This window comes from Sceloporus undulatus, chromosome 3 (genome assembly GCF_019175285.1).
Source record: "Sceloporus undulatus isolate JIND9_A2432 ecotype Alabama chromosome 3, SceUnd_v1.1, whole genome shotgun sequence".
In the NCBI taxonomy this organism is placed as follows: Eukaryota; Metazoa; Chordata; class Lepidosauria; order Squamata; family Phrynosomatidae; genus Sceloporus; species Sceloporus undulatus.
In genome coordinates this window covers 64889437-64906920 of record NC_056524.1, presented here as the reverse complement: position 1 = coordinate 64906920, position 17484 = coordinate 64889437, and the positions used below count along the sequence as shown (strand labels likewise).

The following is a 17484-nucleotide window of genomic DNA, read 5'->3' as shown; positions in this document are numbered from 1 at the left end:
CCCCCCCAACTTTTGATCCCGTTTTAGAGGGTCAGAAAGTAGTCTTGTACGCCGGAAAATACGGTACTATTGGTATCAGGATGATTCCAGTATCATTTGCTGTGAGCAAAGTCCTTAATAAACTATCTGAATGTAGCTGACTACCTCTGTAAACTGGGGGAACTACATAATTGCAGTGCTATGATTCTACTTTAACTACTGTGGTTGCATCCTTTGGAATCCTGGTGTTGGCAGTTAATGAGACACTAGTCCTCTCTGTTTGAGAATTGTAAATATCACTTACTAATCTTCAAACCCCAGGATTCCATAGGATTAGTAGTGTTACTAGTGGGGGTGGGGGCAGACCACACCAGGTGATACCTCAAAAAGGGTGACACCCAGCTGAATGCTCCCCCACCTTGCTGCCGCATACCGTGGTGTGTGGCTGGGAGGGAGAGGCCTGTGGCTCCCCTTCCTCCCTGGTCAGTGCGGCTCTACTCAGTTATAAAGCTTGCATCAGGCAAGGAGAGAGAGAGAGACCCATGGTACCCCTTCCTCCCTGCCCAGGGTGGCTTTACCCATGTGAAAAGCCACACTGGGTAGGGAGGTGAGGCCGAGTCCTTTTGGCCCTGCCACCCAAAACCCTGCAGATAACAAGTTATTTCAATGTTTAAAAGTCCTGTGAGTATTAGAGGAATCATATAAGGGCTCAGAACAATCAGCAGGTAAGGGTCAAAACAGAAATCAGATTTACTAGATTTTTTAAAAAGAATAATGCATTTATTATCCCGCTGTTCAGTAAACAAATTTTTTACAGTATGTGACATAAATATAAAATTATAATTACATGATAAAAATCAATGAACAATTAAAAAAAACAGGTGGTATAACTGCTTTTTCAACTTTTGCACACTTTTCCTGGATTTTTTTCTTTTTTTCTTTACCGAAAGTAAAAATGAGCAGGTTTTGTCTACTTTCCGTTCAGGTTAATGCCACGTTAATGTTTATTAACCCTTACAGCATGTGAAAATCAATCCACTTTTTCGGGTTTTGTCCACTTTCTATTCAGGTTAACCCCTGACAACATTTGAGTATCTAATAATAATAATTAATAATAATTTGTTTTATTTATATACCGCTATTCCAAAGATCATAGCGGTGAACAGCAAGTAAGCTAATTAGCAAGTAAGCTAATTTGCCCCCAACAGTCTGGGTACTCATTTTAGCGACCTCAGAAGGATGCAAGCCTGAGTCGAGCTTGGGCCCTTTTGCTGGTCTTGAACTCACAACCTTGTGGTTTCGAGTGAATGGCTGCAGTAAAGGCATTTAACCACTGCGCCACCAGGGCTCCATCTACCTGCATTTGAAGTTTTTTTCCAGTTTAAATTCAGTTTCTGTACAGTATCCATCCCATGTGATAAACCCCATGGTGTTTTCTTGGCAAGATTTGTTTAGAGGAGGTTTGCCATTTCCTTCCCCAGAGTCTGAGAACATGTGACTTACCCAGCGTCACCCTGTGAGTTGCATGGCTGAGCCAGGAATCGACCCTTGTCTCCAGAATTGTAGCTCAAATCAATATGCCATGCTGGCTCTCATTAATGTAGGGATGGTCAGTGATTGTAGAGGGAGTAAGAAAGTGTTTGAAGGTAAGAATATGTGTGAATAGATGGTGAGTGAAGGGAATTTGAAGTTTGATAAGGGTAGGGAAGATAGAGAAATAAGAAAGTAATAAGAATGAGATATAAGAAGAAGAAAGGAAAAGAAGGAAAAGAAAGTTAAGGAATGTTGAGGAAGTTAAGGGAAGCTAAGGAAGGAAGAATTATGGATGAAAAGAGAGGGGGAAAGGAGGGTTCGAAGTAGAAGGTTTTAGAAAAGAACAGCTGAAGGCCACCAGTACATTAAATGACAAGTTAGAATTGTAAAATAATACAGACAGTGCGAAGTATGTTTGAAAATACGTATTTGTGCTTGTGTAAAGTAGTGATGGTATGATTAGGATAATGTGTGATGTATGATGTTTTTTAAAAAAGATTTTAAAATGTTTAATAAAATTAATGTAGGGATGGTCAAATCTGCTGCTTTTGCATTCAAATTTTGGTAAATTCTGAACTAAAATGAACTAGATTAGATCCCTAGTATGAGTCAGTTAATTTGAACTTTTCTTATGTTAGGTCCAGCTAACAGGGATCTGGATAACCATTGTTTTCACTAAATATGTTCTTCTCTCCCTCCACATCTCCCTGCCATCAAGGAATATCAGAACCAGAAATGTGATGTCATTTGGTTTGGAGCTACACTTTAGTTTAGTGTCTGGGTAGCTTGTGAATAGAGTTTGCTAACACCCATGGGCAGGTTGTTGTGTTTGGTGATGAAGAAATTTTCTTTAAAGACATGTCAACAATAACCTCTTTTTTTTCTTTTTTTCTTTTAAATTGTGACTCATTTGTGGGTATTATCCTAATTATTTCAAAGCATATTTTCACACTGCTTGCATGCTGTTCTTATGTCATTTAGTGATTTGGGTTGTTTATTATTTTACATACTGAATAGTTTATATGATACTTTGTAAGGATAACACCATTAACCCAAATAGCTTTCAAAATATCAATAAAAACAAATTCAGCAGAACAATAATAAAACAAGATAAAAAAAATTAAAAATCAGTAAATAAATGCAGACAAAACAACCAACAGCAATCATAAGAAGCTTAGATATAACAAATGAGTTGTTAAAACTCCTGAAACTGTGCTGTTGGAGAGCCTGTTGAACTACAGTTGGAAATGTGTTCTATGGTTGTGGAATCGATGCTTTAAAAATAGAGCAGATGATGCAGTAGGGGGAAGGTAGCACAGAATAGTTTAAAGAGTGATATAGGGATACTTGACTGATGTAAATGAATTTGTCTCCAGGGACAAATGAACTTCATTCAAGAGTTTTAAAAGAACTGGCAGAAGTAATCTCAGAACCAGTGGCAATAATCTTTGAGAATTTCTGAAGAACAAGAGAAGTCCCAGCAGACTGGAGGAGGGCAAATTTTGTCTCATCTTATAAAAGGGGGGGAAAGAGGAATAATTACCACCCAGTCAGCCTGATATCAATACTAGGAAAGATTCTAGAACAGACCATGAAACAGGCAGTTTGTAAGCACTTGGAAAGGGAATTCTGTGATCATTAAAAATCAACATACCGTATATACTCATCTGTAAGTCGAAAAATTTATGCTAAAAAGTTGGTCCCAAAATCCTAGGTAGACTTATAGACGGGAGAATATGGTAATGTGGCTGAGAAAAATGGTGGCCACAGCTCTTTTGAATATCTTTGCAATCGGGGGAAAAGGAGATGGTGTCCTGAAAGAAGTGCCACCCACCCCTCTCTCTCCCCCTGCGGAACTAGGGACATTTGCACAGAGCTACGTGGGAGGGAGTGGAGGATCGCTGGCAATTGCTTTTGTCCAGGGAGACTGTCTTGTAGTTGTTTGATTTACTGAACCCAAAGGGTGCTCAACAGTGGTTCCTCTTCAGTGACTCTTCTTCAGTGACTTGGATGAAAGAATAGAGGACATGCTTATTATTATTATTATTATTATTATTATTATTAACCTTTATTTATAAAGCGCTGTACTTATCAAATTTGCAGATGACACAAAATTAGGAGGGGTAGCTAATACTACAGAGGATAGGATCAACATTCAATATGGCCGTAACAGATTAGAGAGCTGGGCCAAAACTAACAAAATGAATCTCAACAGGGAGAAAGGCAAGGTAGGCAGAAAAATTGATTGGTCCAAGCTTCCATATGAGAAGTAGTGGCAAATGAGATGCACCAAATATCTATATATGATGCTGTATTCTAAATCTACATCTTAATGTAAATATTAAAACCACAGTGGACAGAATAGAACCAAGAGTAGACAACTGAGCTAGATGGAGCAAGAATTTGGTATAAGGCAGTTTTCTATGCTTTTGAAGGAGACATGGTTTCTTGAAAATATAGTATTTAATTTCTGTATTTTATTTCTTTTAGCACTTTCAGTCACTGATGTATTTGCAATGCCTCGCAGCTGTCTCTTGAAAGTTCAGATGTTTATATCAGTTCAGATACAAATACTATAAAGGTAGCAGATCCTTTTTGATCTTGGAAACTAAGCAAGGTCAGCCCTGGTTAGTACTTGGATGGAATACTGCCAATCAAAATCAGGTGCGTCATTTCAGAAGAAGGAACTGGCAAAACAAGATTTGAGTAGTCCTGCCTTACAAACTTCTATGAAATTCACGAGTCTCCATAAGTTGACACAACTTGGAGGCACATACACACACATTCCAGTTTCAGAAGAGGTTTGCCATTTTATTCCCCTTAGGTTGAAAGAGTATGGCTTGACCAAGGTCACCCAGTGGGGTTTCATGAATGAGTGGAGCTTCGATCATTAAACTGCACTGATACCGTGATCAACAAATTGTCTTTTTCATTACATTCTTTTATGCCTTTGAAGATCTTCTTGACAAGTCCTGCTGCCAACTGTGTGGCTGCTGAACACTGAAGACAAGATGGTCTCTATTGTTCCATCTAGGCTTTAGGACACCTTATATAAAGAGGCTTTATAGTGTTCATCCTGTTGACATTTCAATCCTGAAAGTTTGTTGTTGTTTTGGTTATTGTTGTGTGCCTTAGGACAGCCACAGAAACCCACTTGTTGACATCTGGCAAGTCATGCTCTCAGTTTTAGAGGAAGGCAATGGCAAGCTTCTCTGAATAAACCTTGCTAAGAAAACTATGGTAGGATTACCATGGGTTATAGTCAGTTTGGAGACAGAGAAAGAGAAGGAGAGGAAGAGAAAAGATAAGTAAAATCAGTAAAAAACTGGTTTATAGCTTAAAATTCTTGTGGGTTATAACTGTCTAGTTATGAGCAATTATTAGGCCATATTTCTACCTGTCATTTCATGGTCATTCCAAATAGATAAGGCTTTTATATATCCATACTTAATCTTACATACTGACATGGTTGGTGGTTATAAAATAAACTCTATCTTGCAATGCTTACAAACATTCACTGTGTCGGTGACAGACAGAAAGAAAGAAAAGAAAGAAATGTGGAATATAACTGTGACAAAGAGATGCAAGGCCTTTTAAGAATAACACATGTAAATAACACTGTGTTTAATAATGAACATGATTAACATTAACACAATTTACTCATCAGATCTGCACTAATACTTAATATATATGAAAAATTCAGTAGTGCTTTGACATAAAATATCCTGGATTTAAATGAATAAATCTGATAGCTGAAGCAACAAACCTCAGTGTTAAAATCAACTATTGAAGTAAATATTGTCGGTCTATTGAGTTGTGCTTTGCTCCCCCCACCTCCATTGTATTAACTCTAAGTGGTAGACACTAAGTGCAGATACATTACTGGGTATGCATAGGAAGGATGGTATTTAGGTTGATTTTCCTTCTCCCTTTTGGAACACAAGGAAAAAAACCCTCATTTATTTAGAAGGGAGAGGAGCTTCATGTCCCAAAGAAGTTGGTATGATTAGATGACAAGCACTACTTCAGAGAGGAATGCTTTCTCTAGATTGGAGTATGATACCTAATCAGTCAGGGATGTGGTGGCTTAGTGGTTAAGATGCCAGTTCTGATGACTGGAAGATCGGAAGGTTGGCAATTCGAGGACTGAGTGTTGCATGATGGGGCGAGCTTCCATCAATAGTTCCAGGTTCTGCCAAGCTAGCAGTTTGAAAGCATGCAGATGCATGTAGATAGATAGATACTACATCAGTGGGAAGGTAACAGCATTTAGTGCATTCATGCTGGCCACATCACCTTCAGACAACGTTGGCTCTTTGGCTTAGTAATGGAGATGTGCAATGCGCCCTACAGTCAGTCAGAACTGTACATTCATGTCAAGGGACTACTTTTACCTTTACCTACATAATCAGTCATCCAAGAACAGCACCTTCTGTACTGAAATTCCTGGGTGAATATTCTGTGTATACAAAGTCAGAACTTGTCTGTTACTGTTTTACATTACTCTTCAATCAAAATGGAATTTCTCCAGTGGACAGAACCTTTTGGTGTTTTATAGAATGATGCACTAGCTATAGCAGTGTGTTTTGGACAATTAATTGCATAATCATAAGTATGTTTGTCTTGTCAGCCTGCATATTTCTGTAGGATAAAAGATTGGCAATCTGATTTTCTATAACCTTTATTTAAAATAATATGATTAAAGATAAAAATCCCATTATAAGACAAGCTTATTAAAGCAAAGCTTGTTGTTAATTTTCCAAAACTGAATCATAAATAGGATTTCTAATCTTTGCCTCATAACGTTCCATTCCAGGAATGTTGAAGTAAAACCTATATAAAGGGCCCGTACAGACAGGCCAAAATAAAGCCGCTCCGGGTCACTTTGGAGGTATGCTGTTTAAATGACATAGACATTTTAAGAGGCCAGAAGCTTCACCAAAGCTGTGCTCCAGTCCTTAGGACTGGAGTGTGGCTTTGGCATGGCTTCTGGCCTCTTGGGAGACATGCATCATTTAAACAGTATATCTCCAAAGTGACTCGAAGCAGCTTCATTTTGGCCTGACTGTACGGACCCATAGTTACCGATTTGTGCTTCTGTTTTTCTTTGCATCTTTTAACATGATGTGGCTTCAAGTGGAATGAGATGGAGAAAAGCAAAGAAATATGTCAGTCTGCTTATTTATGAGATTTTATTAGGGAGACAAGGGCTTACTGTGCTCAACATCAGTAGCATGTTTCTATTAATGTATATTTTGACCCTAAAATGATAATGGTTCTTAAAATTGCATACCAGCATAGAAATGGTATCCCAATATTGCTTCTTTAAATAGTAGCTGCTATAATTTAGAAAGTCAAAAACATACAATTTTTTGTTATTTTCATTCCTCATGAGTATTGTTTAGGATAGCCATGCTCTCCTTTGGGATGCTGTGCATTTTTTTCCAACTTGAAATAGTTTCAGTCTCCTGGTGGCCACCAAGCATGCTCAGTCCTCATTATGTTTTGATTGGTGTAATACTAGCCTTGCAAGTCACATGGTGTAGTGGTTTAAGTGTTGGACTAGGACTCAGGGAAGTCAGTGTTCTAGTTCCTATTCATCCATTGGAACCCACTGAGGGACATTGGACAAGTTATGTTGACTGCTTAAGAGGAAGGCAATGACAGATTTCGTCTGAATAAATCTTGCCAAGAAATCCCTATGGTAGAGTCACCGTAAGTCAGAATTGGCTTGAGGGTACATGAGAGAAGCAACAATAATAGTGTTGTTTTTAAAACCACAGCTACAGAGTACAAGTAGACTAGTCAAGTAAAAACTTCTGTAGGATACCCACTAGAATAATTTTGGTCCAAAATCAGGGACATTGTCAGAGAAGAATGCAAAAAGAGAGTATCTATAGCCAAAAAGAAAGATGGCTTACAAATGAAACTTTTAAGACTCGGAGAAGCAAAAGTAAAAGGTGACAGAAACAGGATCAGAATCCCAAATGCAAACATTCAGTAGGGACAAAGAGAACTATGATAATAATCAGTGCAAAACAAAGATAAAGACAAGTGACCTCTTCCACAAGATCTGAGAAATGAAAAGAAAATGCAAACCAAGAGTAGGGAGACTGTGGGGCAAATAAGCAAATTCATTTGATCAAACAAAATAAAAAGATGATGGGAGACATACACAGACGAACAACATAAAAGAGATGAAATGATGACAGATTCCTTCAAGGAAGAACAATTTGAAGATGAAACCACAATTTTAGAAGGTGAAGTGGAAGCTACTTTCAAAGTGCTTAGGAAAAATAAATCACCAGGAACAGATGGTATACCAGTACAGCTATTTCAAAGCTGTGGAGACAGAACCCATTCCAATTTTAACAGAATTTATTAAAACAAATAGAGAAAAAGCATTGGCCCACAGAATGGAAACAACATTCCAGTCCCTGAGAAAGGAAATGTCAGGGATTGTCATAACCATTGGACTACAGCACTGAACTCCCATGCAAGTAACGTGATGCTCAAGATTTTACAGCAAAGACAATTACCATATATTGAACAAGTAATGCCAGACTTCTAAGCTGTTTTCAAAAAGGTAAGAGGCACTAGGGTAGCTAAGATAACTTCTGAAGACAATATCCTGTGCTGTATAGATTATAGCAAAGCCATCTGATTGTGTAGACTTTGAGAAATTATGGTTTACTCTAAAAGAAATGAGTGTGCCACAACAGACTAGAGGCCACTGTGAAGCAAGAATATAGTGACACTCCATGGTTTCCTATTGGCAGGAGAGTCAAACAAAGCTGTACTTTATTATCCCATTTAATTAATATGCATAACATATATGGAAAGCAGGACTAGTATTTCAGAGGAAGGATGTGTGAAAATAGAGGAAGGAAAACCAAGTTCCTAAAGTACAGTGGGCCCTCGTTATCTGTGGGGGATCTGTTCCGGATCCCCCTGCAGATACCAAAATTAGCGGATGTTCAAGTCCCATAGTACTCAATGGTTGTGTGGCCATGCGGCCATACGCTGCTTTTGTTGTGGCAAACAGCTGGGGGCTACCTTTTCTTCCTCCTCTTCCCTGCCTCCTCCTCTCTTCTTTTCCCTTCCCGTTGCAGCTGCCACAGCTCTTCCTCCTTTTCCTCCTCCTTTTCCTTCCTCCTCCTCTTTTTTCCTTTTACCCCTCCCATCACTGCTGATGCTGATGCTCTTCCTCCTCCTTGTCCTTTCTCTTCTCTTCTCCTCCCCCAACCCTAACCCTTGTTCTCCTTGTCCTTCCTCCCCCTTTTCCCTCCTCCCCTTGTCGCTGCCATGGCTCTTTTTGCTTTTTTCCTCCTTCTCTTCCTTCCTCCTCCTCCTTTCTCCTCCCCCTCTTAGTTGCTGCTGCTTTTGCTCCTCCTTGTCCCCCTCCTCTTCCTCCCTCCTCCTCCGTTGCCCCTCCCCCTGTGGGTTTGCAGAGCATGGATGCTCAAATCCAAGTCTGGCAAATCCACAGATATGGAGGGCAGACTGTAATAACTTTAAAGTGGGTAATGAAGCCATTGAAATAGTGTAAGATCTCTATATCTTGGCTCAGTCATTAATCAGAATGGAGGCTGTAGATAAGAAATCAAAAGTAGATTTGGAAAAAAAGCTATGAAGCAACTAGTTAAGTGGGGTTTTGTGGGTTTTTCAGGCTATTCAGCCACAGATGCTGGCGAAACGTCAGAAACAAACTCTTCTAGAACATGGCCACATAGCCCAAAAAAACCACAAAAAAACTATGGATGCCAACCATGAAAGCCTTCAAATTCACAACTAGTTAAGATTCTCAAGTGTAGAGATATATCATTAAATTTCCAAATCAGAATGATTTGTACCATAATATTTCTCATTTCTGTATGTGGTTGTGAAACCTTGACAGGGAAGAAAGCTGACAAGAAGAAACTCAGTTCATGAAATGTGATACTGGAGGAGAGTCTGGCAGATAACATGGGTGGTATAGTGGTTTGAGTGTTGGATTAGGACTCTGGGAAATCAGGATTCAAATCTGCACTTGACATCAAAAAACACTGGGTGCAATGGTGTCTTTAGGGGGATGCAGACCGCATCAGGTGACACCCTAAGGTGGGGTGACACCACTGGTCCTCAGAGACCTACTTTGGGGCAAAAATGAGCTGTGGCATTCATCTGCCTCCCTTTAAAATGGTTTAAAAGATGATGTAAGCCCAGTAGGAGGAGAAAAGAGAGGCACCAGTTTTTTAAAATTCAAATTTCAATTTTTTAAAAAAAAATTAAAAAAATTTTTTTAACGTTTTCTTTAAAAACATCACATTTTAACCAAATCTTCACTATGCATATGTGAATACATTTAGGTTGTGCATATCATATTGTAATTTTAAGGTACAAGTTTAATTTTGTTAGTTGTCACACCCATTAGCATTACACTCAGTGCTATATGGGGATTACAATTTACAAGTAACATTAGTGCAAAAAAGGATTGCTAAGGATTCTGTATGGTGTGCAAGGGGAAGAGATTAATGGGGGGGGTGTGACACCATAAATTACCATACTGGGTGACACCAACCCTAAGGATGCCACTGGCAAGTCACACTCTCTCAGCCTCAGAGGAAGTCAGTGGCAAACCTCTCTGACCAAATCTTGCAAACTTGATAGATTCACCTTAGTGTTGCCTTAAATTGGGAATGATCTGAAGGCACACAACAGTCTAGAGCAAATCAAGCCTGAATTCTCACAAGAAGCCAAGATGATTAACCTGAGGCTGTCTTACTTGGACGTATCATGAGGTGACATGATTCAGTGAAAAGTTAATAAAGCTCTCTAAAGTGGAAAGGGAAGAGGAAAAGAGAGACTACACTACAGGTGGATTAATTCATCCAAGAAAGCCATGGTTTCTGAGTTTGCAAGACCTGATTAAGGCAGCTCATGAGATTCTTGGAGATCTTTCATTTGTAAGGCTGCCATAAGTCAGTGTGACAGAAAATAACAGCAACAATAGGTCCCATTATATACATAATGATCTTGAGATCTGCACTTAAATATTGAAATACATGTTTGATTTAGATCTGTGCAAATCGTTGTGCTAATGTCCTGTAGTATTATGTGTTACATGTGAATTTAATTGCCACTGCCTTGTGGATGTGGTCCTGCTCAGAACTCTAGGCTGCTAAAACAAGAGTGTTTTTGTTTTGTTTTTGTTTTTTTGTATGATTTGGTCATTGAGAAGAATGGACCCTAAGTAGTGGCCTTCACCAGCTGGGCAGCATAGCACTAACATCCAGCCTGAACTGGTAGATACTAAAAAGAGGGAAGGAGGGAGAATTGTCATTTTATTCATTTTGGCATCTTAAAATATTAAAATATTCACTGTAGTGAAGAGTATGAATTTTGTTTTAACTTCATGGTATGTACGTATTTCTTCTTTCTCTGTGAGCAGTCAATTCATTTTTTTGCTATTTCTGTTTTCCCACTCTAATCTACCATCACAATATTCATGAAATCTCAAAGATATTGTGGAGTTTAATTTTTTTCCTCTTTTATTTTCCCTAATCATGTAGTACCTTGTATCTCAAGAGATGCAGGTCACTTCCAAAGTGATAGGCACTTAGTCTAATACTGTAGTTTATTATTAGCGGGAATTATAGAATTTTGAGTACTGTATATACTTGTAAATATTCACTTAACGCCAGTAAACCTATGAGGCTGATGTGAAGCTGTCATGTCCTATTTTGAAACTGTTGTGATAAGGTCATAGGTATACGGATTTGTAGAGAAAACCCATAAATATGCCCTACATTCACAAATCTTGGTTATGCATTTTCATTTTCTGTATTGGGGAGCTGAAGCTACACAAGCACACCTCTTGCAGTATTAAGCCCTTAGTGCCCCCCCTCCCCAATTAGGAGCCCTGGTGGCGCAGTGGTTAAATGCCTATACTGCAGCCACTCACTCACAAACCATAAGGTTGCGAGTTCAATCCCAGCTAAGAGGGCTCAAGCTCAACTCAGGCTTGCATCCTTCTGAGGTCACTAAAATGAATACCCAGGTTGTTGGGGACAATTAACTTACACTTTGTGTAAGTTAGGGAGTGCTTAAATGCAAAGATAAGCGGTATAGAAATGTACTTGCTATTGCTTCCTATTAGCAGCTGATAGGGAGGCTTCAAGAGATTAAAGTAGTCTCCTGCTTCCCAGTCAAGGAGTCTAATAGGGATCCCATCTCCACCTTCTGAGTTCACCTCTTCAAGAAAAAACAGAAGCATTGCATAACAGAAAGGCGGCTTCTCCTTCTTCACCTTCTCCTTCTCCTCCTTCTTCAAGTAATAGCCTCCCAACAGAAACCTCCCTCGCTTCAATGAGGCATTCATCACATCTTTACTCACTTGGCCAGTCATCTGGCTGCTTTCAGAAGTCAGGGAGGGCAAGGATCCAGTATGCATGTGGTGGCCCCCTCTTCTCCAAGGATCCTGTCCACGACCTCAGGCTGCACAAATGGAAATGTATCCAATAATACAGGACAAGCAGGTGCCAAGATTACATCCACTGGATCCATGTTACTACAGCATCCAAGGCAGAAGATCCAAGTGATTTTGTCCTCAAAGTTTCTTACATATTCTTCACATCAAGCTGTCCAGTGGTCTTTACAGTCAGCTCTGCCCATACACGGGGGATCCATTCCGACCCCCCCCCCCCCGCGTATGGGAAAAAGAGCGCATGCTCAAGCCCCATAGGAAATAATGGGGCACATGCTCACGGGGCACAGGGCGTGAGTGTGCACCCCATTATTTCTTCCTGGGCTTGCCTTCTGTGTGAGCTCAGAGCCATGGAAGGCAAGCCCGCCTGTAAGAGGGGCCAACTGTATTTCCTCCTTGTGGGCCAGAGTGTAAAAGGCCAATGACCACTTAAGACAGTTCTGCATTGAGCCCTTAGTATCTGCTGGGGTTTGGTTCCAGGATTCCCTGTGGATACTAAAATCTGGATGCTGAGACCCATTAAAAACATTGGTATAGTAAAATAGTATCCTTTATATAAAATGGCGAGATAAATGTTTGCTTTTGAATTTATATATTTTTTAATGTTTTTAAGAAGTGGATAATTGGATCCTTGGATAACGAATCTGTGGATAGAGAGGGTTGACTGTATAATTTCTTTGTTGCCACCATTGCTATGGCATAGACTTTCCAAGGAGTTCTAGCCTGGGTTCAGTGGGATTCAATCTGAGTCTTCCACCATCATCCTGCTAGTCTTCATCCCACTCATTTTATCATGCCACCTTCCTAGTGAACTGGGCAACAGGAAACTCCCAAAGAGTAATCAGGAATCCACCTGGATCCATAAGTGCCCCCCTCCATCCCTGCAGAGGCTCTGAGTCCCAGTGTGTCTGAACCCTACCAGCTAGTGATTAGTCCATGACAGTGGAACTTCAGAAAGTTTCTCCCATATCACCGTCCTCCTACCCAAAACAGAAAACCAGTTCCATAGTGTGTCCTGCAGCATGTGTGGCACTAGATATTACTTGGGACAGCCCCATGGTAGACATGAAGTCTGGAGCTGCTCCTGACAGAGCAGTCTCCACATAGATTTTGAAGTCTCAATACAATAAGCAGAGGGAACTCCAACAACATTATTGAGACCATCTCTACCAGCTCAGGAAGGGAAACCTTGAGTAGTGGGATGGACAGTACACCATCCCTATTCTGTCCCAGGTACTCTCTTTCAAAAAACAAATAAACACTCGAACCAAGCACACTGAGAGATGGACACCTGGTGAGAGAGATGGAATCCTGATAATATCCTATGAGAACCACATGTTAGCTCAACAATGGTAGAAGTTGGTTTAACAGCCACCTTTACATTTTACAGATGCAAAGTCAAAAGCCATTTCATAAGTGGATGTCAGGATAGCTTCAAAGCCTAATAATTAGTTGTTTTACTGGTTATTTAGTGCTAGAGCTTTCTGAGCCAATATAGGCCTAAATCCAATTGCTAGTTCCAGTTAGAATAGACCCAATGAATCAGTTATTCAATTGTAAGCTTGCAACAAGCATAAGATAAACTAGTGGAGTATACAAAGGAATTCTAGAAAAATATCAGCATGTGCTGTATAGATGATACAAGGCACTTGACTGCATAGGTTATGGAAAGCTATGGATTGCTCTTAAGGTCATGGGAAGTACCACCACATCTGATACTCCTGATGAGAAATCTGTATTTAGGATAAGCTCTCACTGTAAGAACACTGGAGAAACAACATGGCTCCCAGTCGACAAAGGGGTCATGGAACCCTGTTTGTTCAACTTGTATATAGAAGATATGATGATAAGAGCAGGTTTAGACTTAGAAGGAGGAGAAGTGAAGGTAGGAGGAGGGAACACCAATAACTTAATATATGCAGATGACACCACACTACTAGTGGAAAACATCATAGATTTGGAACAGTTACTAAGGAAGGTCAAAGAAAGTGCAAAGGCAGACTTATTGTTGAACATAAAAGAAAGCAAAAATAATGACCATGAAGGAACTACATAAATTCAGCCTAGATAATGAGGAAATCAAAATAGTTAGAGTTCCTGTAACTAGAATCAAACATTAATCAAAATGGAAACTTCAGTCAAGAAATCAGACTAGGAATGGGAAGGGCAGCTATGAAAGAGCTAGACAGAATCATAAAGAGCAAATACGTACACCTGAATACTAATATTAGAATCATCCAAGCCATTGTATTCTCCATCATATGTGGATGTAAGAGCTGGACAGTGGAGAAAACCCAATAAGAAGAAAATGAACTCATTTTAAATGTGGTACTGGAGAAGAGTGTTGAGGATAGTGTGCACAGCCAAAAAGACAAACAAATGGATCTTTGAACAAGTGTGAAATAGCCAGGATGGTCAAATTCAGACTGTTGTACTTTGGCCACATCATGAGAAGTCTAATCCAAAGGTTTGCCATGAGTTGGGGTTGGCTTGAGGGCACTTAACAAAAAAGTCAACACTTGATGCAATCAGTTTGCTTTAGTAGCGAATGGCAATTGAGTTTAGGCCTTAATGATGAAATAGTCAATAATAGGCTGTGAGATGTGTTACTAGGGTTGCATTTGAGTTCTCTTTACTGATATTTTATTTTTTAAAACTTTTAGCTCTTCTCACTGATGGAGATGAAGCCTCCTATTTCTCGTGCAAAGATGATTCTCATTACTAAAGCTGCCATTAAAGCTATTAAGGTGAGGTGGTAAATAGTATTTTTCCCTTCTGTTGTATTTTTTTCTTTAGATTTACCTTTCACATTATTTTGGACTTATCTGGTGTATAATTTTGTGTCCTAAAGAAAGCTAAAAGTGAATTTCATTATCATTGTCCTTTTGCAAATTCTGGTGAATTTTACCAATTTTTTAAATACATATTTTGATCAAAGTTTTTTGCTCATTTATTAACTTCATTTCAAGAAAGTTTCTTAAACATTAAATAATGTGAAACAGTTCTAACATTTTTAATCAAATTTTGTTTAACTCTCTTTCAGCTTTATAAGCATGTAGTCCAGATCGTAGAGAAGTTTATAAAAAAGGTAACTGCAGTTTTATGAGTGTTTTAATGAAACTGTTTTAATTGTATTACATGCTTTTGGCTGCAACACCTAAAAGGTTGGTCACATAGGTCATGGAACACATTTATTTTTGGTTGCTCCATAGTTACAGATTTAAAGGGTTTTAATTTTAGTTTAATTTTAATGGGGTTTAAATTAAAGATTGGAAGGAATTTCTTGATAGTATCAGTGACAGAAGTAGAGAGGTTGAATTCTCCTTCGTTATACATTTTAAAGCATAGATTAATTAGATGGGCTAATTGTCACAAATGCTGTGGATTCCCCCCCCCCCCCCAAGTCTACAATCCTATGTGATACCAATTTTCCTCTGAACTGTGCAATATGCACTTTGTTTCATTATTTCATTGTATTGGACTGTTTTTATCCCCTAGGGTTGAGGAGAACATAAAAGTGATTAGCATTAGATAATCTGTTGGGAATGTTAGAATTTGTAAGTGAGTTTATTACACAGTCCAGAATTATATGAAATATTTATATGAAAGATTACCTATTTGTAAATAATTATTGGTGTCCTTAGAAATATTTTGAATGTAAAATCAGAAGTTGAAAAAAATCAAACCCGTAAAATCATGATGTGCAAATTTACAATAATTTTTAATCTATTTGAAGGACTGGATGCACATTGTATCTTTGTCCCATTTTTCAAGGATGCCTTTTAAAAAATAACCTGAGAAACCTATTCGTTCTCTTTTTGATGTAGCATAGGAGGGTGTGTTGCTTGAGAGGGAAGGAGAATAAAGCCCCTCAATATCTATAGCTCTTCCTTTCTTGCTTCTCCAGGCCTGCATCAGCACTGCATAAATAAACCAGTTTGACACTGCTTTAACTATCTTGGCTCAGTGCTATGGAATTCTGGGAATCGTAGTTTTGTGAGACATTTAGGCCCCATACAGACTGCCAAAATAAAGCTGCTTCGAGTCACTTTGGAGGTATGCTGTTTAAATGATGCATGCGTCCTAAGAGTCCAGATGCTGCACCAAAGCTGTGCTCCAGTCTTTAGGACTAGATTGTGGCTTTGGTGCGGCTTCCGGACGCTTAGGACACATGCAACATTTAAACAGCATACCTCCAAAGTGACCTGAAGCAGCTTTATTTTGGCTGTCTGTATGGGGCCACAGCCTTCGCTGTCAGAGAGTTCTGGTGCCTCAACAAACTGCAGTTCCCAAAATTCCCTAGCACTGAGCCATGACAGTTAAAGTGTTGTGTGAATCTGGATTATTTCTACAGTGTGGATGCAGCCCAAGTCACAGTCCATTACCTTGATAATACTAAATCATTAGGTTATAGATCTTATAATAAGGTTGGAGGGGTGTATATCCCCCTGGAAGGCAGTACACCTGTCCCTATATGTTTTGGAGAACCTTGAGCTGTTTAGTCCCAAGAGAGGCCTTTATTTAACATGGAGGGAAACTGGAACATGCCCAAAATATGTTGAAATTACTTCCCACATTTTGTTCGTTTGTTTTTTAAAGGGTGGGTCACAAAACAGACTTGGGAGGCTGTAGTTATCACTTTCCCCATTTGGGGATTACAGTTTGGAACCTAGAGATGTGCTTAGTTCTAGCTTGAATTAGCTTTATTTTGTGTACCAGGTTGTTAAATATTTGTCTTTGTAAAACTCCTGCGGCTTTGGAGAGTCTCAATGTATCAAATTTCTGATACATTGTAAGCTAGAAAATAATTTTCTGAATATGTGTGTTAAGTTTTTCTTTTGAGTTTTTGGGTGTCTATCTTATGAACCAAGAGTCTGAGGAAATCCTGAGTGATATATTGGACCAAGTGGCATATCTTAGAAGTGTGTCTCCCCTCCACACAATTGCTGTAACATGTAACTGACATATACAAGATTGTCCATCTTATTTTCTCTGAAGTCCATGCTTGATTTACGTAGGTGAATGTAGATAGGTATTATCTGATGTACACATCATTCAGTCTAATATGCACTAGACGTGGAGTCAGGGCAAATTGGGGCAGGGGCAATGATCATATTCAATTGCACATTTATTATGTCCACATGCCTGATGGGTGATTGGGTTCCTGGCATCTCTGTTAAAAACAGAATAGCATTCGTCTTCAAGTTCCAAGATACTGCAGTATCCTTTCTGTTGCATAGCACGTGTGGCTTTGTATTCCTTTCTACCTTGTTATTAATTTGTAACTCTCTCTGAGAGGCAAAATAGATGTCTAGAATGAGCGGCTTGAAGCTGCCTCTTCCAAAGGCAGATTGGGGCCATGGCAACCGCACGCCATGGTCCCAGTCTGCCTTGAAGCTGCCCAAAAGCGGAGGGGCAAAGAACTGCTCCTTTTTTGAGTGGGAAAAAGCCAGCTTTGCTCCTGCCTGAAGCCAGCTTCATGATGCTCCAGCAGTGTGTAAATGCCG

General features: G+C 39.3%; 1 protein-coding gene across 5 annotated transcripts in view; it reads left to right on the top strand.

Moving 5' to 3' along the window:
- SCAF4 (SR-related CTD associated factor 4) overlaps positions 1-17484 on the top strand; it is a 72413-nt gene that overhangs the window by 14041 nt on the left and 40888 nt on the right. For 4 of the 5 annotated variants that reach the window (XM_042456111.1, XM_042456112.1, XM_042456115.1 and 1 more), the window contains exons 2-3: positions 14641-14724; positions 15021-15065. In XM_042456111.1, the coding sequence (XP_042312045.1) occupies positions 14641-14724; positions 15021-15065 (129 nt within the window). Of the gene's footprint in view, positions 1-7060; positions 8099-14640; positions 14725-15020; positions 15066-17484 lie in introns of those variants that run through there. The other variant, XM_042456116.1, reaches the window with a different exon arrangement.